The sequence below is a fragment of the Trichechus manatus genome, unplaced genomic scaffold (assembly GCF_000243295.1).
Source record: "Trichechus manatus latirostris isolate Lorelei unplaced genomic scaffold, TriManLat1.0 scaffold00101, whole genome shotgun sequence".
Classification (NCBI taxonomy): domain Eukaryota; kingdom Metazoa; phylum Chordata; class Mammalia; order Sirenia; family Trichechidae; genus Trichechus; species Trichechus manatus.
The window spans coordinates 9,615,486-9,641,549 of NW_004444037.1; the positions used below are offsets into that span (position 1 = coordinate 9,615,486).

General features: G+C 36.8%; 1 protein-coding gene across 18 annotated transcripts in view; it reads left to right on the top strand.

The window, feature by feature from the left end:
• FRYL (FRY like transcription coactivator) overlaps positions 1-26,064 on the top strand; it is a 281,765-nt gene that overhangs the window by 241,265 nt on the left and 14,436 nt on the right. For 13 of the 18 annotated variants that reach the window (XM_023737361.1, XM_023737369.1, XM_023737371.1 and 10 more), the window contains 10 exons: positions 2,782-2,952; positions 4,580-4,720; positions 5,754-5,951; positions 9,703-9,864; positions 9,994-10,068; positions 10,399-10,575; positions 14,565-14,786; positions 16,917-17,084; positions 22,297-22,547; positions 25,069-25,276. In XM_023737361.1, coding sequence (XP_023593129.1) covers positions 2,782-2,952; positions 4,580-4,720; positions 5,754-5,951; positions 9,703-9,864; positions 9,994-10,068; positions 10,399-10,575; positions 14,565-14,786; positions 16,917-17,084; positions 22,297-22,547; positions 25,069-25,276 — 1,773 coding nt within the window. Of the gene's footprint in view, positions 1-2,781; positions 2,953-4,579; positions 4,721-5,753; positions 5,952-9,702; positions 9,865-9,993; positions 10,069-10,398; positions 10,576-14,564; positions 14,787-16,916; positions 17,631-22,296; positions 22,548-25,068; positions 25,277-26,064 lie in introns of those variants that run through there. The other 5 variants (XM_004382915.2, XM_023737373.1, XM_012557427.2 and 2 more) reach the window with 2 other exon arrangements.

Genomic DNA, 26,064 nt, shown 5'->3' on the forward strand with positions numbered 1-26,064 from the left:
AAGAGAGGGTGAATTACTATGATTGTTAGAAATGAAGTATCACCTTTTATAAATGAGCGTTTGCCTAAAGGAAACCAACAACATGTATTTGCGTTACTAAGGTCTAAACGTGATACAAAATATAAATTTATTAAAATAACTTTCATTTTAATATTCTAATGACACGTTGGCGCCCTGGTGGTGCAGTGGCTTGGCTGCTAACCAAAAGGTTGGCAGTTTGAACCCACAAGCTGCTTCTTGGAAATCCTATGGGGCAGTTCTACTCTGTTCTATAGGGTCGCTATGGGTCAGAATTGACTTGACGGCAACGGGTTGTTTTGATGACAGTTCATTAGAAAAATGCTGTAAACAATTATTTTTTTTTTTGCATTAGGAGTGAGAAAGAAAATAATGAGGGAAAAAATGTATATTGGCTTAATTTGGGATTTCAAGAGAATAAAAGGCATAAATCTTCTAATAAGGGGAATAGAAGCATTTGCGCGTGGCAGCTGAAACATGTTAAATAACTACCTGCTAAATGCTGGGATAAGTGAGGCGCTCTGCTTTAACGATGTTGCAGCCCCTTGAGTGTCAAACTTCTGCTCTCATGATCATAGCAGGACACAGGAAATTCCGAAATGTCATTTTTGTTTTTAAAAAATCAAATGTGGCCTTCTGTGACTCATAGATTGTTTTTCAGCCTGTTTTCTTCCTGTTGGGCAACACACAAAGGTTCCCTCTCTGTATGCTTTTAGCAACCTACAGGATGTGGATTAAATTGATTTCTTAATTGTTCTCTCACTCATAACTGTTGAGAGCAATTTTCTGCCATTATGTACTTCCTCATTATGCAAATACCCCTAGTTGTACTGTTTGTGCACTAGGAGAGCACAGAATTTCAAAATGAGGCAACACTTAAAACAAATATTGTCCTCTTCAGCTATTCATTGTGGCAAAAATAGTATGCTAACAGAAGTATGTTATAAAAACATCCTCTCTTTTAATCATATTTAACCTGATAATTCAAAAATTCTGAAGTTAAAATTTTAGTCATTTGCTTTATTATAAAATTGCACAGTGCAATTTTCTTCCTTTTTAAAAATAGGGTTTTTTTAAATCAGTTTTAGAAAAACTGTTTTTAAGATGTTACATATCTGTTTTAGTCAACAAAGTTTTTCATATTTGAAAGAATTGTGAAATTTTAAAATTTTGTGATTTTTTAACAATAGATAAGTTATTATATTTTGAAATACAAATAAAAGAAATATCAACCAAATTTTCCTTTTTCTTCCTGTTGCCTGTTTTGTGGGTGGAAGACTAATGCATGAAATCAGCTGCTTTCTATGATTTTATCCACGGGAAAAGATGCAGCAGTCTGCCTCCGGAAAGATTACAGCCTTGGAAATTCCATGGGGCGGTTCTGTTCTGTCGTTACTGGATTAATGGTCTCTACACAGTGCTGCATACCTTCATATCCCGAGCCTGTCCAATAACAATATCCAAATGATGAATTTGAGGCCCTCTAAACATATTAAATGTCTTCAGAATTATCAAAGTGAAAGTCAGATCCATTTGAAAAGTTGCAAATATGTATTCTACTTTGTTTACTAAATACTCTAGGCAGTTTGTGAAAATACCACAAAACACTAAGAAGATGACAAAGGAAAACTAAAAGCAGAAATTAAGGTGAGGCCAGCCCTTTATGAGGGCTCCTGAGTGGCACAAATAATTAAGTGCTCAGCTGCCAGCCCAAAGGTTGGTGGGTTGATTCTACTCAGAGGCACCTTGGAAGAATGCCTGGCAATCTATTTCTGAAAAATTAGCTGCTGAAAACCTTTGGAGCACAGTTCTACTCTGACACACACGGGGTTACCATGACTCGTAATCGACTCAATGGCAACTGGTTAGCCCTTTATGATAGATGGGGGTGTAAGACTACTGTGGCCCTTTTCTAGTTCTGCATTGCTCAAGTATTGCTCAGACGAGACCAGGGACATCCTTACCTATAACCTAGAGAACAAACAGACTGAGAGGATGCTTTGGGGTCAGTAAGATACCCCCAAACATTTGTTGGTTTGGATTCCATAGTACTGTATCATGTAAATTCTAAGAGGTAAATACATTTTGAAGTGACCCTAAAAAGATTGCTCTAAGGATCTTAGAACTTTAGATATTTTTCTGAAGACCAGTTTGGGGTCCACCCTGCAGATTATCATCCATTGGAGATGTAGGACTCAGTTTTATCAGAGCTCCAGTGAAGTCCTTTGAATATATCACATGTGTTGAGGATCTCTGCAATTGATTGCTTCTCTTAGATCCGCTGGACAGCTTGAAACTAAAGCATTTCCTCTCTGGCACAGCAGCTCTGAACCTCCCTGAGGATTCCCAGGTTGAGTCAGTCTGTTTGGGTACTTGTGCACTGAACTATGTATGGATTTCACAAAACAAAACAATTTCTACAGAGTAGTTACAGAACGGTGTATGGGGTTTACAAAACCATATATGGATTTTACCAAAAACAGTTTCCAAAACATCAGACTGAAAAAAGCCATACTATTTAGCATCCTCAGTAGTGCTTGACATACTAAACACCTTCCCATTTTGTCTGTTTAGTTATTAAGAGTTCTTTGTGCTTGTTTTCTCTTCCATTTAATTTTTCTACTGTACTGAAAATAAAATATATTAAAACTTAAAGATACACATCCAAATTATTTCATTAAATAAATACACTTTATATAAAATCAAGTTTAAATGTAAGTGTCTTCATTTTAACTGAGTGAAATAATTTTGTTTGATGTCTAGGTTTGTGCAGAAGAGAAGTGCCCGACACTTGTCAACCTGGCTCATATGATGAGTTTGTACAGCACGCACACGTATTCCAGAGACTGTTCTAACTGGATCAATGTTGTGTGTAGATACCTGCATGACTCCTTCTCAGATACCACATTTAGTCTTGTGACTTATCTTGCAGAGGTAAAGTTTTTAGTGGTCTTGATCCTAGCAAATGATTATAATGTTTGTTTCTATAAAATTGGCTTTTGGCTTTGAAATCCTTTCTAGAATAATAATATAGCATGCAAAGACATTTCTACTGGGTAAGTTTTTATTTTAATGATACATTTGCTTCCGAATTTAAAATACGATTTTGGAGGGGCTAAAAATGGAATTATTAAAAAATAGCCCTAGAACAGCATAAAATGTTAATATTTATCTGTTGATGCATAGGTAACTTCATGCCTTTAATGTAAATTATTAAGCAGGCACAAGGATAACCTCAAAAGAATTACTATTCCCTAAGAATGTTTATCAGTTTTTAATAAAGGAATACCTTCTTTTCTAAAAAGTTGGCCTCTAGAAATCAAACAAATAACTATACAAAGTTCAAAGAATTATTCAGAACTGAGTAAACAGTTTAAATATTGTTCCTAGCACTAATATTTAACTTAGCTAAGTCACCGATGTTCACAATCATGAAAGTGCTTCATGGCTGGTATGAATGTTTAAAGTGTTGGTTTTGATATGCTTGCCACCATCAAATTTATATTTAAGTGAGCTGACAATTTGAGCTACCTGCCTGATAGCTTCTTAGCCTGAATAAGTGCATGTCACTAGATTTATCTTATACCTATACCTTTAGGACAAGAGCCAACATAATACCAGGCCAAATTTGGCTTTGAATTTAACCCTGGGCCTTAGACCAGCTTCAGTTGTGCCACCATAAAGCTCGCCGTTAAGGTGGCACTGTTGTTGTTATTGGGTGCTGTGGAGTCATAGCAAACCCATGTGACAGCGCAGAACCGCCCTCATAGGATTTTCTGGGCTGTAATCTTTAAGAGAGCAGATCCATAGGTCTTTCTCCTGAGGAACCCCTGCGTGGGTTCGAACTGCCAAACTTTTGGTTATCGAGCGCTTAACCGATACACCACCAGGGCTCCTTAGTTTTCCCTAAAGATCCAGTCATGGGATTCTAATGCCTGGAACTGGCATAATACAATGTGTTGTGTACTGCATACTGGCAGCATTTTTCCACTGTGTACAGAGAGTGCTTTTGCCTCAAATGTTACTCTTATTAATGTAAATTATTCTCTTATTAATAATTCTCAAATTATTACTAACAACAGTTCTGAAACTAGCTACATGTATTAAAAATGACATTAACTTAATTTAATCTGCCCCTGAAGACCCTATGAAGTATATAGATAGTATTGCTATTTTACACTTTAAAAAAAAATCAAGGCTCAGAGAGATTAAGAAATGTCCAAGGTCACATAGCTAGTAAGTAGTTGATGTGAATGTTTTGGGTGTAGTTAATCTGTGGTGATGGTGGTAGACTGATTTTCCTCTTAACCTAAAATATGCTCAACTAAATTAATTAAGGAAATAAAAGAAAATACTAAGATTATGATAAAAAATAATTATCTAATTCTCCTTTCTGAACTAAGGAAAAATGGCAATAATAGACATTATCTTAGCTCTGAGTTTCTAATAATCTAACTATAAACTCATGGGTTAAAGCTATTTTGTTTTTCAACATCATAAATTTAAATATTGTAATTTTTCTTTAACCTGATTAAAGTGTACTTTTTAATGTTATTTTTAGTTGTTAGAAAAAGGATTGTCCAGTATGCAGCAGTCATTACTACAGATCATCTATAGTCTTTTGAGTCATATTGACCTCTCTGCTGCCCCAGTCAAGCAGTTTAATCTGGAGATCATAAAGATTATTGGGAAATATGTACAGGTGAGTGACCACAATAATTATAAAAAATCAGAAACACCATAAGTGTCCAAGAACAGGGAAATGGTTAATCGATAAACTAGGTTTTCAGGAGTATTTATAACATGAGAAAAATGTTCTCAGTGTTAAATGACAAAAAGCAGAATCTTAATGGTAGAACTGATATTGCTCCTACTTGTGATTTTAAAAAATTGTATGAATATGCATTTCAGTAAAGACTGGACAATATGTACATAAGTGGCAGCAGTCACCATACCTGGATATGAGGTTTGTGACTCGTTTCTTTGTACATTTCTAATCAGGTTCTACATAATGAAAAAAATATTACTTTTAGAAACAGAGGAACTCTTTTAAGAGTCTGTATTTTAGAGTTGCTTTTTGTGTGTGATATAAAGTCCAGATATTTAGAAAGTTGAAAATCAGACTTAATTTAAATGTAAACAATGAGAAGCCACCTGGTCTGTACTGAATTTCACCTTGAACTATCTATTAAGAAAGGCCTTTCTGAGCACATCAGCACTGTGACTATAACGTATCAAAGGCCAAACTCTTTTAAGAGCCTCTACAGATTAATATTGTGTGTTTACACTCTAGTTATATATGCAAAATTTACAAATGGAAATGCTTGGTTAGCCGAGTTTGTGTTCTAGTCTATGTCTGAAAGTAGTAAAACTGTATTAAAAATATGTTTCCATTACTTAATTAAGAAATCCAGACTACTTTTTAGATTCCCTTGAAAATTTTGTGACTACAGATACTCAGAAAATGTAGAATCTTTGGTGATTCTGTTTATGTTTTGCATCTTATCCTGCCAAACAACAATTATATTTCCTTCTAAAGCAGATTTCTCTTTTCCTCTTAAGGCTTAAAGAAATTAACTCATCAAATATTTGCTAGATTTCCCCTAGGGACGCATGCCACATTGAATTACTAATTTATGAAATAATATTTACATAGTCTACAGTGTACACTGAATTTGTGTTCTTAGTTAAATATGTATTTGTAACTTTTATATGTTTATTATTTTTTTAACCAGAGCCCTTACTGGAAGGAAGCCCTCAACATATTAAAGCTGGTGGTGTCTCGCTCTGCAAGTCTTGTCGTACCCAGTGACATCCCCAAGACCTATGGAGGAGATATAGGTTCTCCTGAGATACCATTCACTAAAATTTTTAATAATGTCTCTAAAGAGTTGCCTGGCAAGACCTTAGATTTTCATTTTGATATATCTGAGGTAAGATGCTCAGGAATCGATATAAGTACTCTACTAGGAATTTTCATTTATTCAACAAGCATTTCTTAAGCCCATATTTGGAATTACCTGTTGCCGTCGAGTTGATTACAACTCATGGTGACCGCTGTGTGTTGGAGTAGAACTGTGCTCCATAGGGTTTTCTATGGCTGATTTTATGGATGTAGATCACCAGGCCTTTCTTCCAGGGCACCTCTGGGTAGACTCAAACCCCCAACATTTTGACTTTCAGTTAGCAGCCAAACATGTTAACCTTTGCACCACCCAGGGACTCCATATTCAGTATTAGGCAACTAGGAAAATGGAGGGGGTGGGTGGCTACTGTCAGGAAGCTTAACAGTTTCTTAGGGGAAACAGGCAAATAAACACTGTGATAAAAGCTTGGTTAGAACTAAGTTAAAAGTACTGTGGGAGTACATAGTATGTACATCTAACCTAGAGAAGTGGTTTCAGGAAGGAGGTCACATCAGAGCTGCGTGTTGAAAAGTAAGTAACCCTAGACAGGCACATATGGAAGTTAGGGGGGAGAGGAGGTTGAATCCATGAAACAGCAGCATGTGTGAAGGCTTGTTAAGCGTGAGAGAGTAGGGTGCCTGCCTGGAAACTTACAACTAGTACAGTGTACTTTCAGCACATCATATAGGGGAATAAGGGGTAAGACCGTGGGGCTCTTGCATCCCAACATTGGACAATGGTTTTGTTTTGAAGCATTAGGAACTCTTAAAGTGTTGTTAGCTAGAGTAGGAAATACTAGGATTTGCATTTTAGGAAGATCACTCTGACAACAGGATGGAAAATAGACCAGCGAGAGCCAAAAACCAAACTAAACCCATTGCCATCAAGTCTATTCTGACTCATGGCAACCCTATAGGACAAAGTACAACTGCCCCATAGGATTTCTAAGGCTGTAATCTTTACGGAAGCAGACTGCCACATCTTTCTTCCGAAGAGCAGCTGGTGGGTTCAAACCACCAACCTTTTGGTTAGCAGCCAAGCACTTTAAGCACAGCACCAGGGAGGTAAAACTGTAAGAATCTGTTAGAATAATTTGAGCAAAAGATAATGTGGGACTGTCCCAAGGCATTTGCAGAGGAAATAGAGAAAAGATGGTTTACAAAAAGATCAAGGAAGTGGTTGACCTGATTTGATAGGGAAGGTGGCTGTTGTTAGTTGCTGTCTGTTCTGACTCATGATGACCCCATGTGTGCAGAGTAGAACTGCCCCATAGGGTTTTCACGGCTGTGACCTTTCGAAAGCAGATTGCTAGGCCTGTCTTCCAGGGTGCCTCTGGGTGGGTTCGAACTGCCAGCTTTTCCCTAGTAGCTTAGCACTCAACTGTTTGTACCACCCAGGGAGAGTAGGAGGTGGTAAGTGAGGACAGTGATTTTAACAACTGGATGAATGTTGGTACCATTTAGAGAGAGTGGGAACACAGATAACTGATCTTAGTGGGGAAGGAGGGGATGATGAGTTCAGTCTGAGACATGTTGACTCTTAAGTGACTAAGGAATATTCTAATAGCGATGTCCAGTGGGCAGTTAGATTTTGGGATCTGAGGTTTTAGAGGAAACTTGCAGTAGAAATAGCAATTTAAGGGTTTTTAGTGTTGTGTGGGGTTGCCGTGAGTCTGAATCAACTCTGTGGCAGAGGGTTTAGTGTTGTACAGTCATGTTCAGCTGCTAACCAGAAGGCTTCACCTAGAGGAACCTCAGAAGAAAGGCTTGGCAACCTACTTCCAAAAAATCAGACATTGAAAACCCTGTGGAACACAGTTCTACTCTGACACCGATGGGGTCGGCATGAGTCAGAGTTGACTCAGTGGTAGCTGGTTAGCATTGTATAAGGGGATAGTTGAAACCGTGGAAGGAAAACTGAAAAGAGAATAAGGCTAAAATAAAATGAAACTCAAGAATCCCATATTTTAGGGTGACAGAGACAGGGTCCTCCAGTCCAGAAGGGAACCTGAGGCCTAACTGTATTGCTTATTAATAGAAATCTCATGTAAAGATTTTTTGACCCTTGCAGGAAACCCTACTTTTTTTTTTCTCCAGCACCTGAGACCTCTCTTGGGTGGTCTTGGGGCAGTTGAAATGGTCGTTTGGAAGCCCAGGGAAGAACTTTTCAGGAAGGAAATTGTTGAACAAGTATATTGCAGAGGGGCTGAGAAAGATAAAAATTGAAGACTTAATCACTTCCTTTTTCATTGATTAGGATTGTATATAAACCCGTTGCTGTCAAGTCAATTCTGACTCATAGCAATCCTATGGGACAGCGTAGAGCTGCCCCATAGGGTTTCCAAGGCTGTAATCGTTACAGAAGCAGATTGACACATCTTTCTCTGGTGGAGCAGCTGGTGGGTTCAAACTGCCAACCTTTCGGTTAGCAGCCAAATGCTTTAACCACTGTGCCACCAGGGCCCCTTAGGATTATATATAAATATAAATTTTATTGCAGTTTAGTTATTAAAATTTATCTACAACTTCTTTTTTTAAGGTAGAAATATGTTTATTGCTAATTTAGCTATATCATATGAGAATTTCTAACATGAAGTATGTAGCATGGAAATATTATGAAGAACCTGTTTGTTTTTTTTTTCCAGAATTGAAAATTGATATTGTAACAATTATTTTGTTTGAAGCAGTGATTTGAAGTCTTAAAACAATGATATACTTCATTCCAATTTGTTTCATGATAAGTTCTTAAGTACCTGCTATGCGTAGGCACTAGAGATACAGTAGAGGTAGAGATGAAGCATGTTTACATCTAGGGGCTCATGTGTAGCATGGGAGACAGACACATAAATTACAATTAGCTTGGTAAACGTCCAAGCATAGTTACATAGCACTGCGGTTGTTTCAGAGAAGGCCTCCTTGGAATTCTGGAGTCATCCTTAAAAGGGGTTTGCTTCATGGACATTCTGTGCAAAGGATGCAACATGTATCAAAACATAGGTCTGTAAAAAAGCATGGTGTGTATCGGTAACCAGTATCAAGTTCGGTTTTGCTAGAGTGTAAAGTTCAGGAGGGAGAGGTAGTAGTTGAAGCTAGGGAGATAAGCAGGAACCAGATCATAAAGGGACTTGTGTGACATGCAGATAAGCTTGGATTTTATTTTCAAATACAGATTCAAAACACTTCATGAAGCCAAATAAATATAAATGAGTTTTGGGTCACCATAGAATTTTTACTGAAATAAATTTTGGAAATACTACACATCAGATTTGTAGAAAGAGACTACATAGACATCTTCTTTGGAATAGACATCTTCTTTGGAGTTGTTACGTATCATGAATATTTGTTAAAGCACGTTATTGAGGCACACTTAACAACATGCATTGAAAAAACACTAAAATGTTAGCAGACATTAAATCTGAGTGGTGACATTGCAGATGATTTTTAATTTCTTTTTTTATATTTTCTAAGCATCCTACAAAGGGGGAAAGGTAGAGGTGGTAGATTTCAAGAAGATATGTGTTTAAAATAGAAATAAGCTCACTAGTAGTCCTCTCAGATACAAAGTTGTCATCTCCAGTAAAGTCTCCCGATTAAAAAAAAAGACATCATTACCTTTGATTTTGTATCATCTATTTCATGCTTTGTAATCTCCCTCTTTTTTCTTTAAGGGGGGGTTGCTTATAGAAAATGTGATATGTGATAGATATGCTGTTAACATTTATAAATTTCTTTTATGCTGAGATACTTTAGTCAAACACTGGTATTTTGTTTCTGTATAGACACCAATTATTGGAAATAAATATGGTGATCAGCATAGTGCAGCTGGAAGAAATGGGAAACCAAAAGTTATTGCTGTCACTAGAAGTACCTCTTCAACTTCTTCCGGCTCTAATTCTAATGCCTTGGTTCCTGTTAGTTGGAAAAGGCCACAGTTATCACAGGTACATGAAAGAATATAAAAGTTGAACATTCATAGTTGAACATTTGGTTTTATTGCATATGTGAAAACTTGCAAATTTGTCTTGTTTTGGAATAATCCTAACATGTATTTATTTATGTATTTGCCATAGCGGAGAACAAGAGAAAAGCTAATGAATGTGCTTTCCCTTTGTGGTCCAGAATCTGGCCTTCCGAAGAATCCATCAGTGAGTAGTCATGACCATATGTAAAGGTTTTAAAAATCATGTTATTCCATGAAGAAATGGAAATTGCTCTGCCAACTCACTTGCTTTTTCTAACTTACCTGATTACGATATTAACTAAAAATGAAGAAAAATATTTCTTGTCCTTTTGACACATGGCAGCTACGCTAATTAGGGATTCAGCCAGTTAAACTTTAACAGGAATACCAAATTTAAGCTCCAAATTCATTGAGGAACAAAGCCTGCAGTGACTCTTACAGCAATGATGTCTCGTATACAGAGTGACAAAGCTGATGGATGGATTTTTTTGTTTTGTTTTTGGTTGGGCCTCAGGTCGTATTTTCTTCTAATGAGGATTTAGAAGTCAGTGACCAACAGACTAGCCTAATTTCTACAACAGAAGACATAATTCAAGAGGAAGAAGTAGCTGTGGAAGATAATAGCAGTGAACAACAGTTTGGCGTTTTTAAGGATTTTGACTTTTTAGATGTTGAACTGGAAGATGCAGAGGTAAGGATATGGGCTTTCTATGATAATATTTACACAATAGTTACAGCTGTTTGAGAATTAAGGATTTTACCATGCGCTCTTTCCTTGTTAAAGTCAGTATAAGGACAGAAGGTTAAAAATCTAAATTAGGAGCTAAATGTGATTAGTATAATTAGGCAATAGCAGAATAAGTCTAAAGTAAAAGAGAAACATCCAGTTTTTCATCTTTAAAAATGTAAGTTTAAAGAATGTGTTTCTTCAAAAGTGATTTTAAGGTGTGCTTGGACCTAAAGGTTTTGCATGAGCTATACAAATTAAAGTGCAGCAAAACAGTAAAATTATATTAAAATTGATCAATCACAATTTTAAAGAGGATGGCACTTACCACTTCATTGACTATTAGGAAAACTTCAGTTCTCTCGAACTCTCCCCTATGGCAGATGACTGAGATTCTTCCTATAACGTTCCTAACCACTTTTCTTCTTTATGATGGAGCTAACTCTCTCAAATGTCTGATTTCATTTAATACCCAAAGGGCCATCTCCTCTAAATTGATTCAGTCTAGATTGCATTGATAGTTGTGTCCGTTTTAAATGCTTTTTAATGGAAAATCCATCTCAGAAGGTTGATTAGCTCACAAAACTGAGAAAGTTCAGAGTTAGAGCTAACAGTCAGCCCTATAAGGTCTCTGGCGATTCCCTGCAATTGTCTAGGTTCTGCTCTTCTCTGTAAGTCAACTTATAACCCCAGACAGTGGCAAGATATTTGTCACAGCTGTGTGGCCTGACGTCTGCACACAGCAGTGTTCCGAGGAAGTAAGGGTCACGTGTAGAAATGCTCTCATCAAAGCAAAGAAGTTGCTTTCCTAATGCTCTTACAAACCTCTTATCGCATCTCAGTGGCCCAAGTTGGAACACATGCCAATTCCTAAAGCAATCACCGTGGCAAAGAGAATAGGATTGCCCTGGTTGTCTTAGGCTATTTGGCACCCATTCCTGCAGCTGACATCAGTCCCCTAAACACTGAATTTTAAAAAACAAAACAAAAACATGTTGCTGTCAAGTTGATTCTGACTGATAGTGACACTATAGGACAGAGTAGAACTGCCCCCTAGGGTTTCCAAGGAGCAGCTGGTGGATTTGAACTGTGGACCTTTTGGTTAGCAGCCGTAGCTCTTAACCACTATGCCACCAGGGCTCCAAACCTGGACAGTTTATAGCATATAGTTCAAAAACAACCTACATTTTAAAATTATTACAAATAGCTGTATGCCAGAGGCCCAGAATGCCTTAATATCGAGTATCTGTATCATGTCATTTATATAACTTTTTCCAGATAATTTAAACTCACTCATATAGCTCATATACATTCCTCCACTCTATTGAAGGGATGTTTCCTTTGGCTCTAACCGGAGGTGGAGGTATGGAATATAGTGGCCACATCCCACAGTTGTTGATAGTCCTGTAAGATGAGTTCAGGAAAGTGAGGTTGCCCTCTTCGATATGTTTCAGCACCCCCTGCAGATATGAAAATATGACCATGATGGCTTAGAGTCATACAAATGCCTTTATGCTAGTTTAGAAGCTATATATGTTTTTGTTTGTTTTTTTAACCCATTGCCGTTGAGGCAATTTTGACTCATAGCGACCCTATGGGACAGAGTAGAACTGCCCCACAAGGTTTCCAAGGAGCAGCTGGTAGATTCTAACTTGGTTAGCAGCCAAGCTCATAACCACTGTGCCACCAGGGCTCCCAGAAGCTATATAGGCTCCTATGTAATCATTCTCTATAATAGAACTATATGCATATTCCCATTCACCATTTGTGTATTCCCACAGACACACTTATACAGGTTCATAGAAACCCAAGAAAGAAAGATCAGTCAGCATTGCGTAGGACAATGAGTTTTAAACTTTTTTGGACTTGTAATTCATAGTTGGATTTACATTGCATCCAAGAACGTTTGTATACATACCCCTAAAATAAAGATTTCAACAAATAATGTATATCATTACTATATGCTGTGCATACTGACATTTTCTATTCTCTTCCAGTTCATTTCATTTCATTCAAAAAGGGCAGGTCACCACCCTCTAAAACTGATTTCATAACCTACAATTTGAAAAACATGTTGTAGGAAATAGAATAGACTTGCACAGCCAGGCAAGAAAGTGTAATGGGCAGTTGAGACCTGCTGCCCTACCTCAAGGCCATGAGCAGTTTCTAAATTCTTTGGTAGTTATTTGCTTTTTTCAGTTCAGAATTTAAAATTTCTAAAGTCAAGCTCTTGACATTTTTGTAATGGTAAGGTTATTTTTGTTTGCTTTTTTTTTAAGAGCACTGTAAATGCTGAGTTCATCTAGTACTCTGAAATGTCAGTAGTAGTAAATGTGGCTTTTGAATAGAAACTTAGTCAGGATAGATTAAAGATGCTTACTGTGGTTCTGTCTTTAACTCAAGTCTCAGTAATTTGGAGGTAGGGGCTAATTTATGTCTCATAATTAGGCCAGATCAAATGATTTAGATTTTCTGAAACCTGAATATAGTCTTGTTTAAAACATGATAACAAGAAATATTTTGCTACAAATCAAACTTCTAAGATACCTACAACCTTGAAAGCCTACAGCATATTCATTCACTCACCAAACATACACTGAGAGCTATTGCCATTATGATATATTATGCTACGTAATAATATTTGAAATGGTATGTTCAAGAAAAGTGGTTTTCAGAGTCTTGACCTGTAGAGCCCTAAGGCATCTAGGATACCCAAGGAACAGCAGAGAAAGATCTAAGGGTCAAATGGGCAGAGCTCCTGGCCACCCTTCTTCAATCAGAGCAGCTCTGTGTTGTTTTTTTTTTTTTTTTTTTTTCTGTTTCTTTAATCAGTTTTGCACAGCAGACTTCCCATCTAAAGTGTCATTTGAACGAAGTATTCCTCTGCTTTAAAAAAAAAAAAGATTTGAAAACCTCTATTCTGGACAATCCCTTCCTGAGTAGAAGATACAAATAAATCATATTTAGCTAGCCACCCCAGTGTAATTTGTCATCTCAGGGTTTAAGAAAGAGTGTAAGAGTTATATCCTTACAAAAGGAGGATCAGCTTAGAATAACAGAAACATAACGTATATAAATCCCTACAGTGGGATGAAATTTGTCGTATTTCCTTTTGACCTTTTAAAATCAGCAAAGGTTATGTTTTGATAGCTGTGAAAAAAAAAATGACCAAAAATGACCATTGCATTTAGCCAGAGCCATCCTACAGACTAAAATTGTGACTCTGTATGTTGTCAATTGAATGTGGGTATTTTAAGTCAGTTTTGCATTGTATCATCAAGTATCAAATCTCTGTAAATCTGGAAGATTTTCTTAAAGTTTGTGTTGCCAAAGTGTATCACAGAAATGTTGTTTTAAGTGTCTGTCTCTGACTTTCTCACAGTATATTTTGCGTAAAGAAGTAGTTGGAATCACATTTTGGCTTCCTTCACAAAGCTTAATCCAGAGCTTGAATCAGTCTTTGGGTTTGAAAAATCACAAAGAGTTTTCTCCAAAGGTGTAGTGTATATTTAAATGTTTGTCTTTGTTCTTTCTAATTCTGTGTGTTTTCCTTTTTGCTAACCAGGAGCTGCAGGTAAGTTGCAGCCTAGTGTTGTGGATTGTTTATTTGTTGTCACCTGTGATGTGTTTGTCTTCTCTGTAGTCTCATCTGTGTTTGTATATTAGAATAGAAATGGCATAGATAATAGATTTAGTTGATCCCCAGTAATATGAGATAGAAAGCCAAGAAAACAATTTCGTTAAAACAGGTTATCAACCAGATCTTTTGATCTCTCTTAATATAAATATTTAGTGATATGTTAAAAGTTTGAGGAAACTGAAGGGCTGATTGAAACTCTGTTTATGATGCATTAAGTATTTTTCATCTTGGTGTATGTTTTCCTGGTATATTGCACTTACTACTTTCATAAACGTATGTTTGGTGTCTTAGAAATCATGTCTTGCTTTCCCAGGGTGAAAGTATGGACAATTTCAACTGGGGAGTCCGCAGGCGCTCACTTGACAGTATTGACAAGGGGGACACTCCATCCCTCCAGGAGTATCAGTGCTCCAGTAGCACCCCCAGCCTCAACCTGACAAACCAGGAAGATACGGATGAGTCCTCAGAAGAAGAAGCAGCACTCACTGCCAGCCAGATACTGTCACGCACACAGATGGTATACAGTTACCTTTTGGTACAATGACAGTTGATCATATTTTCCTCTTTCAACTTAGTAATTACTGTTTCTTGATTTTCATTTCAGTGTGTAAAATGCACACACCAATGTGAAAATACAAAATTGCACTGGTAATGGAGAATTCTATTATTCATGACCAAACTAAACATGTAAAGTTGATACTCCTCACCCATTTGCAGCAAGACATGTGTTTTATCTTCTCTCTGGCAATGGGAAATTGTGCTGAGCACTTTTCGAGGGCCTCATCTTGAATGATATAGTTTTACTTTGGTTGTCTGTTATCAGCATGAGCACTGACTCTGCTTAATTTGCCACCCGCATTTCTTTCCTAGTTGGTTTGGAAACATAGAGCACAAGTTAGGTCACTTTCAAGATCAAGCCAATTATATGGAGGCTCTGACCTGTATCCCAAAGACTAGACAGCAGAGATTTAAAGAGTAAGTGAAAAATGCAAAAGTGAAGGCCACAAGAGTAATGTATTCATTGATAAATGTGGAGGTGAAAGGAAGGCCACAGAGGCAGTGGTTGCAGGATTGAATACTGAAGATGGCAGTCTGAGGGCAGAGAAGGTGTGTGGAGTAGCCACCATGCTTCATATGCTAAGGAATCAATGAGTGAAGACCAGGACTCAGCTAAGGCTACACAGCTCTTTATGAATGCATTTTTTATACTGAACTAAACTATACCTCCCTCTGCTTTAGACCCATTTGCTCTACACTCTGCCTGCTGGTAAATTGCCGCCAGCCGTGTTGAATGGCGGGGCTCAGCTGGCTTTAGGCAAAGTGTAAAGTTGACAGTTTGTGGTTGGCTTCCCGTGACCTCTCCTGTTTTGGCATCACATCGTTGCCTGATATGCCTTTCAACTAACCCCTCATTTAAAGTGTTAAGTGATAATTAAACTGTTGGTGATAACAACAGCAATAGATACCACTTACCAAATGTCCACAATATGCCAGGCTCTGTTCAAGATGTCTTACTTGTACTAGTTACGGTAACTCTCACCCCAAATACAGGCGGTAAGTATGGCTATTGCAGTTTTGCAAATTAGGTGACTTGTCACAGATCACACAGCTAGCATGCGGATTTGAACCAGGCAGTCTGCCTCCAGCACCCATGCACTTAACCGTGTCCCCTAAGGTGTGGTCCTGCATAGGACTGTTCTCATTTGAAGGAATGGTGGAGTAATTGGCAACAGTGACTGACTGAATAGGCGCATAGTTTGGCTTTGCCACTAACTCACTGTGTAACTGTGGTCCAGTTACCTAACCTTTAAAGCAGATTCCTAATAGTATCTGCCTTATGGGGATTTTATGAGGAGGAAAGCCACCATGCATATAGTAAGTGCTCAGTAAAGTTTAGCTCTCATTAGAGGCTGGGGGCAGAATTGACTGCCTGCTTATAAGACCAAACTTAGTCATGGTGGCATTGACTTAAAAACGAATTTGAATATGCTTCCTTTTCATAAAAAAGAAAGAAGTTTTGCCTTTACCTACACTGAATCATAGACTTGATTTTTCTGATATTTAATATTGACCTGCTTAGAAAAGGAAGATTATACTGATTTCTTTTTTCTAATTAACAGCTACTACTTCTCAAAGAAAATAAACCCCGCTAGTGATGCATTGCCATTACAAGTCTGTGTTATTGTCCTAATTCCTTTTGTCTTTTTGAAATTTCATGGTATTGATTTTTGCTTAAATAAGTGAATGGCTGGTTTAGACATGCGAGCCTGCTTCCCCACTAACATCGCTGCTTGAGAAACCGCTACATACTGGGCACTGGAGCCCCTGCTCAGACTAACTGAAAACACAAAATATTACCACAAAAATGTGAATTTCAGTTCAAGATTAACATAGTTACATAGAGCTCTTCCACTTTGCTAGCCTTTGTTTAGCAAAATTTAACATGTATTAGTGGACATTTGATTCTCCTGAATGATTAGCTGCTTGCATTAACAGTACCCGTTCTGCTATAGACTGAATGGGAAAAAGAGATAATTTTAGAAAATCATTGAAGCTGTTTATAACTAGGCCCCAGAATATCTTATGATGTGGAATATGTTTCTCGTAGCCTTTGTGACCATTACTGTCTCACAAACGAATTCCTTATTTTACTTTCTCCTTTTAGTTAAACAGTGATTCTGCTGCAGATGAAACCATGCCAGACCATTCTGATTCACTTCTTCAGTCTCAAGATTCCACTAGCAGTGCCACAACTGAAGAAGTGCTTCAAATCAGAGATGAGACCCCAAGTTTGGAGGCTTCTCTAAATAATGCTAACAGCCAGCTGCCTGAGGTGGGGAGAAATGGGATCTGGTGCTTGGCCAATCTGGGCTCTTTTTAGCGCTCCATCACATCCCTTGCTTCTCTTTCAAAAGAGTTTTCATCTGATATATTAATTATTTGATTTAATTCCAGTATTTATAACCTGTTGAGTTGTTTAAAATGAAAATAGACAAATCAGATTTAAAAAAATTTTTTTAAGTTGATGGACTAAGGAAATGACCTACAGGTTAAAAATAATCCTGAGTGTTTTTAATGAGCATTTTATTTGCAGAATGTGGCTAGATTCATGTACAGGCTGCTTCTCTGGGGTGGTGAGCACCTTCTGTAGCATTGTATATTCTTTGAAGGACCGCTTTTGTTTTTTCTTCTCTTTTTGCTTTGTATTTGGGTTTACATGATTGGTGCTATGATTAGGATTAAAACCTCAGGCTAGCTCTGTTAGCAGGTGGTTAAATCAAAACCTTTTAAAAACATTTTGGAACCATTAGTATTATGTTTTTTGGAAAGGCCTGTGAGAAGTAAGCCAGATTTCAAGCTAATGACCGACCAAAAATAAGTAAGTATTAGTTTTCTTAGTGTTTTCTTTTTAAGATTATTATAGATAATTTTTTTAATAATGTAATTGATAGCTCTGTCATATGTGTTTTTATGCTCTGGTAAGGCATAAAATACTAGGAAAATACTGTATTTTTGTCAGTGTTAACTAAATTAATGTAGTCACTAGATCTAGACTAATCTAGTTATTAGATATTATTTTAGTAAGTTGAATTCTCATGTTCTTATTAGTTTAACAATTTATTTTACGTATTTGAAGGTTCTTTAATAGTAAGCAGACAATGTATTTTGAAATGAAGGCATTTAGACTTCCTTCTGAGCAGTTTTTTAAATACCCATACTAGTGTAGGTGAGATTTAGATAATTCAGTGTAACAAATATTTACTGAGATTGTACTAGATGTCAGGTATTCTGCTAGGTGCTAGAAAGATGAACAAGGTGTGGACCCTGTTCTTGGGGAGTCTATAGTCTATTGAGGGAAACAGAGAAGATTTAAAAAAAAAAAGAAATTACACTTCAGTATGAAAGTGTAAAGACATTACACTTCAGTATGAGCAACTCAATAAGAGACATGTTCAAGGCTAAGCACCACGTGGCAGTGAGGGCACTCCAGACGGAGGGACAGATGGAGAAAGGAAAATCTGAACCATCATGGTATGTTCAAGTAACAGCTGGAAATTCAAGCTTTCTAGAGAATAAAATGGAAGCAGAAGAAGCAAAAAGGGAGATGAATAGGGTTTAAGAAACAAGCGTCCTGTATGCCATACTAAAGAAATTTAGATTATCTTAAGGTGATAGGAAGTTGTGAGGAAGTTTTATTCTTTCAAGAAATACCTATTATGTGACAAGCACCATACCAGACTTAGATGGGAATACAGGGCATGAGTGCATTCATTTATTTAGCCCATCTTTCTTGAGCCCTTATCATGTGCTAGACACTTCTAGGCACTGGGTCTCCAGCACTACAGAAAACAGACAAAGGTTTCTGGTTTTATGGAGCTTAATTCTAATAGAAGAGACAGATAACAAACAGGTAACAAAACAAATTACACATCAGAAAGTGATTGTCTTATTAATTATACTAGGAAAATATAACAGTAATGTGGAAGTCGATGAGGGAAAAAGTTAGGATGGTATTTGAGGTAACACCTAAGTGACAAGGAACCGGCCCTTGAAGATTTGGAGGAAGAGTGTTCCAGGCAGAGGAAGCAGCAGCTACAAAAGCCCCCGGTATACCTGAAGAACTAAAAGCCAGCCACCAGTGGGGCTAGAGCACAGTGAACATGAGAGAATGGAGTAAGGGAGATGGAGTGAGTCAGAGGGATGGGTTGAAGCTCTCTCATGATCAGTGTTATGGGCCATGCAACAGGAAACCAGTGGGTATTTTTAAACAGAAGCAGGACATGATCTGATTATGTTTATTTTAAAATCTTGGCTTTTTTGTGTGGAAAATGGAAAGTAGGTCCTAGTGCCAGCCACATGGAGCATACAGTCTAGGTGGTTGCCATCGGGGAGGGATGTGGTCCGATTTGTGTTTTAGTGGCGTCTCCATGATAGAGCTGTGAAGGGTGGACTGGAAGAGGTTAAGATAAGGAGATGAGCTGGAAGAACGTTAGCACGAGATAAGGAGGGCCTGAACTAAGAGCATGTGAACGTGAAAAATGATGACAGGAATTGATGGATGAATGTATGTTCTGCTGTGTATATTTTCAGTAAAATTAAAAAATTTTTTTAAATGTTTACAGGAGAGAAGTGACAGGCTTTAGAGATGAATCTTAAGTAGACTTTTGCCTTTCAGTTGTTGGGAGACTTCCTAGGTGAACATTAACTACGAGTTATTCATCTCATCCGTGTCTAGTTTGGATCATAGTATATTAAAAACTGATTAGGAATTCTCATTAAAAACAGTGGAAAACAGCAGGCCGACACGAGAAATACCATTTTAACAAAAGTAGTATGATGATATATTTTCATTTGTTTAACAGAAGAAGAAAATCTTTTATTTTTATTTAGTTTTGGTTATTAAAATAGCTACCATCATAATGAGTAAACTACCTCCTAGAAATGATCCAGATTTGTTGGAAATGTTGTGTTTATTTTGGATGGGGCATTCATTCATTCATTCAACAATATTTAGTGGGCCTACTTCCCAAGCACTGTAAATTTCCTGGGGAAACAGTAATGACCAAGGAGATAATCCTTTACCTCAGGAAAGACAGTTAAGCAATTAAAGCATGCTATGCACCATGGTAGAAGTACAAGGATTCATTCTTTCTATTCACAAATATTTACTGAATACTCTCTTTCTGCAGGTGTTTAGAATTCAGCAGAGAATGAAAGGAACCAAAACAGAAAAAAAAAATTCCTGTCATGGAGCTTTTACATTCTAGTGGAGAGAAATTTAAAAGTAAATAAATATGTAAAATATCTTAAGCACATTAAAAACCCATTGCCATCGAGTTGGTTCCAACTCATAGTGACCTACAGGACAGAGTAGAACTGCCCCGTAGGGTTTCCAAGGAGCCACTGGTGGATTCAAACGGCCAACCTTTTGGTTAGCAGCCGAACGCTTAACCACTGTGCCACCAGGGCATTAGATAATGATAAATTCTAGAAGAGAGGTAAGGCAAGGAAAGAGAAATAGAGTTTTTTGGGGAAGGGATGCAATTTCAAATAGGGTAGACAAGGAAAGCTTCACTGAGCAGAGCATGCGATACTGGGCTCGGCGGGGGGATGGGGCATGTCACGTGGAAGAGAGTTCCAGTCATAGAAAGAGCAAATGTATAAGCCTTGAGGCAGGAACATCCCTAGTGTATTTGAGGGGTAGATAAGATACATAGAATAAGACGGGAAGAATATTAGGAAACAAGGCCAGAGAGAGAACCAAGAGCCTTACTCTGTAGACTATTGTGATGATTCGCTTTTACTCAAAGTGAGATGGGAAACCATTGGTGTTTTGGGGCAGAAAAGTGACATAATCTAACATACAGAATGGACTGGTTAAGGATACCCATTAGGAGGCTATCATAATAATCCAGGCAGAAGATGATGGTGGCTTGAAGCTCATTGTAAGAGGTGACAAAAGTCTAGAAGTTTAGAGAAGGCTTTCCTGGAGAGAGTGACTTATGAGAATGAGTAGGAATTAGACAGAGGAAGCAAGTCCTTTGAAAGTGTCCAAACAGAATCTACCAAAATGAAAAGGATGTTTTTTAGACCATAGTATTCCATTTAGAACTAGTTCTACTGACTTTAAAATTATCACTAAAAGAATGTCCAGTAGAGAATAATTCAACATGCTGAATATATTTGGCCTAATGTGTTTTTCCCTAGTGTGCCTAATATTGTCAAAAGTCCCAAGGTTGTCCCTTAAAAAAAAAGTAGAAAAGCACCAGGAGATTGAAATAAAACCTTAACTCTATTTTTAAGGCAGCTTCTTAAGATGAGAAGTATGATTAATTTTAATAGGTGAAATATTTTATGAATTAAAAGGAAAAAAATCCATTCATAAAACTGTTTATTTGCATTTTCCCCTTAATTGTATTAATATCGAGGAGATAGAATAGGCTGAAGCATTTCATGTCATGATAGAAAACTGTACAGCCCAGTTTGTCCCAGTAAGTTACACTCTGAGCTCTAAAAGGATGAAGTTCTTCACTTGTGTTTACTGGAGAAACCTTCACAGAGAGTTTCTTTTAGGATTTATAATAGCTAGAAATCCAATTCATAGTTGACAGAAATTTTTTTTTAGGAAATGATTCTTTGAATGTAACAAAGAATGTGTGTGTGTGTGTGCACATGTGATTTTCTAAGAAAATGGAGTTCAAGACAATTTGATTCTCAAAATCTGCATATAACCAACAGAATCTATGCCATTAGTCCAAAAGCACTTTCTTCATGAAATCTAGGTAGTATTAGATAATGTTCACATTTATCGTATAGTAGTAATTATGGTTAAAACGTATCTTTAAATTATTATTTGAGAACAAATGACAACCAAATATAGGTGTAACTAATGAGAAGTGAGTGTATCAAATTAAGAAGTTTTGTGGTTTGAAATAACATGATATTTTCTAATTGATAGAGAATTTTTAATACCAGTAAAAATTCTTGGTGTAGAATTGTCTCTCCCAGTACCACATGCTTTACCCCTTTAATGGCTAAATCTTTTTAAAAAAAAAAAAAAATTCAGATGGAAACCTTAAATAGAATATATCAAATGTATGCTATTGGAGCTATTAAGAAATGATTGTACTGTGTTACGTAAAAGTGATGTTCTGTGAAGACGTGAAGAATTGGCAACTTTCTCCGATTAACTGGATCCAGATCAATGTTCTGTATTTTTCCTGTGGTATTTTTATGCCTTTGATGTCTTCTGTTCCCTTTTTCTGGAATACCAGCCCTATCCCATATTTGTCAAAGCCCCATATGCTATTTCCTCCACTACTAACCAAGAGGTTGGTGGTTCAAATCCACCCAGAGGTGCCTCGGAAGAAGGCCTGGTGATGCTTCTGAAAGGACACAGCCTTGAAAACCTTATGAAGCGTTTCTACTCGGCACACATGCGGTTGCCATGATTCAGAATCAACTCAACAGCAACTAACAACAACAAATACTTTATATACTATAATAGTTTTTTAAAGTCAATGAAAAATATGATTGTTTTACAGGATATAAGTTCAGCATTAAAGGAGGAACAGGGTATTACAGCCTTTGAAGATGAAGGGTCATATATAATTCAAGAACAACAGGATTCTCTTGTGTGTCAAGGAATTCTTGATTTAGAAGAAACTGAAATGCCAGAGCCTCTAGCTCCTGAGAGCTATCCGGAGTCAATCTGTGAAGAGGATGTTACCTTAGCTTTGAAAGAACTAGATGAAAGGTGTGAAGAAGAAGAAGCTGACTTCTCTGGACTGTCTAGGTGAGAATACAGTATCACAAACACTATACCGAGGTGATATTTTCTTCCCTGTTCCCTCCGCCAAAAAATGCCCTTTTATTCCAGTTTATTTACTTTCCCTTCTTTACATGTTTCAGTCCATAATCATACTCTGTAACGTCTTTTAAAAAATAAAATAACTTACTATGATGAGCTTTTTTTTTTTGTATTATTGACATTCACTTAAAGACATCACGTAGGTCATTCTCAAAGCACAGTCAGTGGCATTCTATATCTAGAAGCACACCAAATACCTAGCATGGTTGAATGCCAAATGGCTGAGTGTTAAAATCATTATTTGCCATGGCCAAAGCCAAGTGTCAGAATCACTGAATGAACTTCTGCGATACAAGAATAATAAATCTGAAGTATATCCCCAAAATATATTTTAGTTTCATTATATTCAGTCAGAATTTTAAAGCTTGATTTCTATATAATAGGCAGAACTGATAATTTATTTAGTACTGTTTTCTGCTAGATTGTTCCATTTAAATTTTGTGCTCCATTCACTCAAAATTTATTATCACAGACTGTTAAGAATTCCCAAATAGAACTTTTTCTTTACTCACGGGCTAACTAAATTGAATAGCCAATTATTATTTATAGTTCTTAAAGGAAATGTTGGTTGATGTACATTTTCTAAATCACTGTGTATATATAAATTTAAAAAATCTGTGTTGAATGACTTAAACAATTCTGTAACAGAATTATGATATAATCTAATATCTATTTGTCTTTTTTTATTATTTAAAGCTCGTAAGTACCTGTGGCTCAAAATAATGTTCTTTTTAAAGGTATCTAACTTAATGCACTCTACATCAGTGTACTTATTTTCCTATTCTGTTCTTTGAAGATTCTTGATAATTATTTTTATCCAAAAAATCAGTCTTTAATAATGATTATTTCAGAATTCTCCTCTTACAATAAAAATTACACATTTACACTTGAAGTGATTAATAAACCCATTGCCATTGAGTTGATTCCAACTCATAGCACCCTGAAGGACAGAGTAGAACTGCCCCATAGGGTTTCCAAGGAGCAGCTGGTAGATTCCAACTGCTGACCTTTTGGTTAGCAGCCAAATGCTTAACCACTGTGCCACCAGGGCTCCAAATAATTAATAGAATTTTTAAATAAGGATATTTTTCATTCTAAATAGATCTAGAATGCTATTGAAAGTAAATATTCAGCTATTAACAGTAAATCTTAGTGACATATCTTATTCATATTACTGATTTGAATATGACTGTAGCCTATGCAATGAATCAGTCATTGATCATGTACAGGTTCAGGGATGCCAGATATGATGTTAAGGTAGATACTCAGCTATTTGAATTTCCAAAACGCTGGAGCCAAGTAGTTGGCTTTGGCCAAGTACTAAAGCGAAAATAGAATGGTGCATTCCTGCTAAATATAGAGGTATACCTACTCAAGCTTACAGGATACATTTTGTTACAATCAATCACCACAGTAGCATTTTACAATTAACCTTTTTGAGATATAATGTAAGTTTTCATTTGAAATGTTTGCTTTGTTTGGATCTTCTCCCTCCAATCCTAAGTCCCTCTGTTCTGTATGAATTACTCTGTCATTTCTGTGAAGCCTTATAGAGCTGCCTTGTAATGTGAAGCACACAATTTTAAGACCTTGAGTAACATTTCTTTATGGAGTGTCTGACTCAAATACATCATCGTTCAGACCTAAAGTTACGCATTTCTTTATGGAATGCCTGCCTTAAATACATGTTGATCTTTTTTCATTGTTCCATTTTTGTATGTATTATCTGAGTATTGAGATTACAAACACCCCAGAGGAAATGGCCAGGTCTTAGGTTTCTTTCGTATATGCTTATGAAATAGCTGAGCTGGCAGGATGTGTCATGGCTAATGGCCTTGGCTTTGGACTCATAGTCCTGAGTTCAAATTCTGGCTCTGTCATTTCCTACCTAATAACGTAGGCATGCTATTTAACCTCACTGAAATTCTTATTTCATCATCTGTGAAATTGGGATGATAATAGTACTTAACCCTCATAGAGTTAAGAAGATTCACTGAAATGATCCACATAAAGTTAGACACAACCCTTGGCACAAAAGTTCATAATCAAAACCTTTTATCATCATCAGCAGCAATTTGAGGCCATTTAAATAAAGAGCCTCCAAAATTGACTATTTAATATAAAAGCATTCTAATTTCTATTATTCAGAGAAATTACTGAAATTAATCCATAGTGCTGGCATACTAAAAGACTTGGGTTGTTTGAAGAGAGAGCCTGTATGAAATTAGATTTCTAATTGTAAAGATTCTACATAGGAAGAACACAGAAACTTGCTTAATTGTGCTTTCTTACAAAGTTTAAGTTGTTGTACATCTTCTAAATCAGTGTGTATATATAAATAAAAATAATTTATGTTGAAATGACTTACATCAAACTATTTTAAGTAACTGATCTATTCTGTTCTCTTAAGATAGTATTATGATTATTGTGATGTTTATATTAACAGTCAAGATGAAGAAGAGCAGGATGGTTTTCCAGAAGTGCAGACATCACCTCTACCATCACCATTTCTTTCTGCCATAATAGCCGCTTTTCAACCAGTAGCATATGATGATGAAGAAGAAGCCTGGCGCTGCCATGTCAATCAGATGCTGTCTGACACTGATGGATCCTGTGCAGTATTTACCTTTCATGTGTTTTCTAGGCTGTTTCAGGTTAGTCATGTTTACAGTTTCTGAATTCACATTATAATTACCTGGCAACGTTATGGTTTTTCTTCTAAAATCAGTATCTCAGACTTCAATAAATTTAGTTTTTTTTAATTTAATGTTTAATGATTTTCTAGAATTTTTTTTTTTTTTTTCCTCAATCAGTGGTTAAGAGCTTGGCTGCTAACCAAATGGTTGGCAATTCAAATCTACCAGCCACTCCTCAGAAACCCTATGGGACAGTTCTACTCTGTCCTGTAGGGTCACTATGAGTTGGAATCAACTTGATGGCAGTGGGTTCAGTATGGTACTGCTGGTACTGAACACAATGACTAGTTATGAATTTCTCCCTTAAGGCAATTAGAATAAAACAGTATCAGATATATTTTCTGTGCTATGCTAGGTACCATCAGAGATACCAAAGAAACATAAGGCATGGTCCCTTGCCTTCAAAGGAGCTTATAGTCACTATAGTAAAACAGTTTATAATTAAGTGTTAAATTATATGATAACTTTCATTACTATGTGAGGACGTTAAAAAGTTAAGATGTACTGCTCTGACCAGGATCACAACAGAGGGTTCTGGACAGAGCTGGAGAAGGATGTAACTCACAAAAAAAAAATAGACCAGATTTACTGGCCTAAAGGAGACTGGAGAAACCCCGAGAGTATGGCCCCCAGATACCCTTGCAGCTCAGTGGCGAAGTTACCTTCGAGGTTCACTGTTCAGCCTGGGAGTGGACAGCCCAGTAAAACCATGAGAGTAACGAGGTACAGGAGTCCAGTGATAAGGC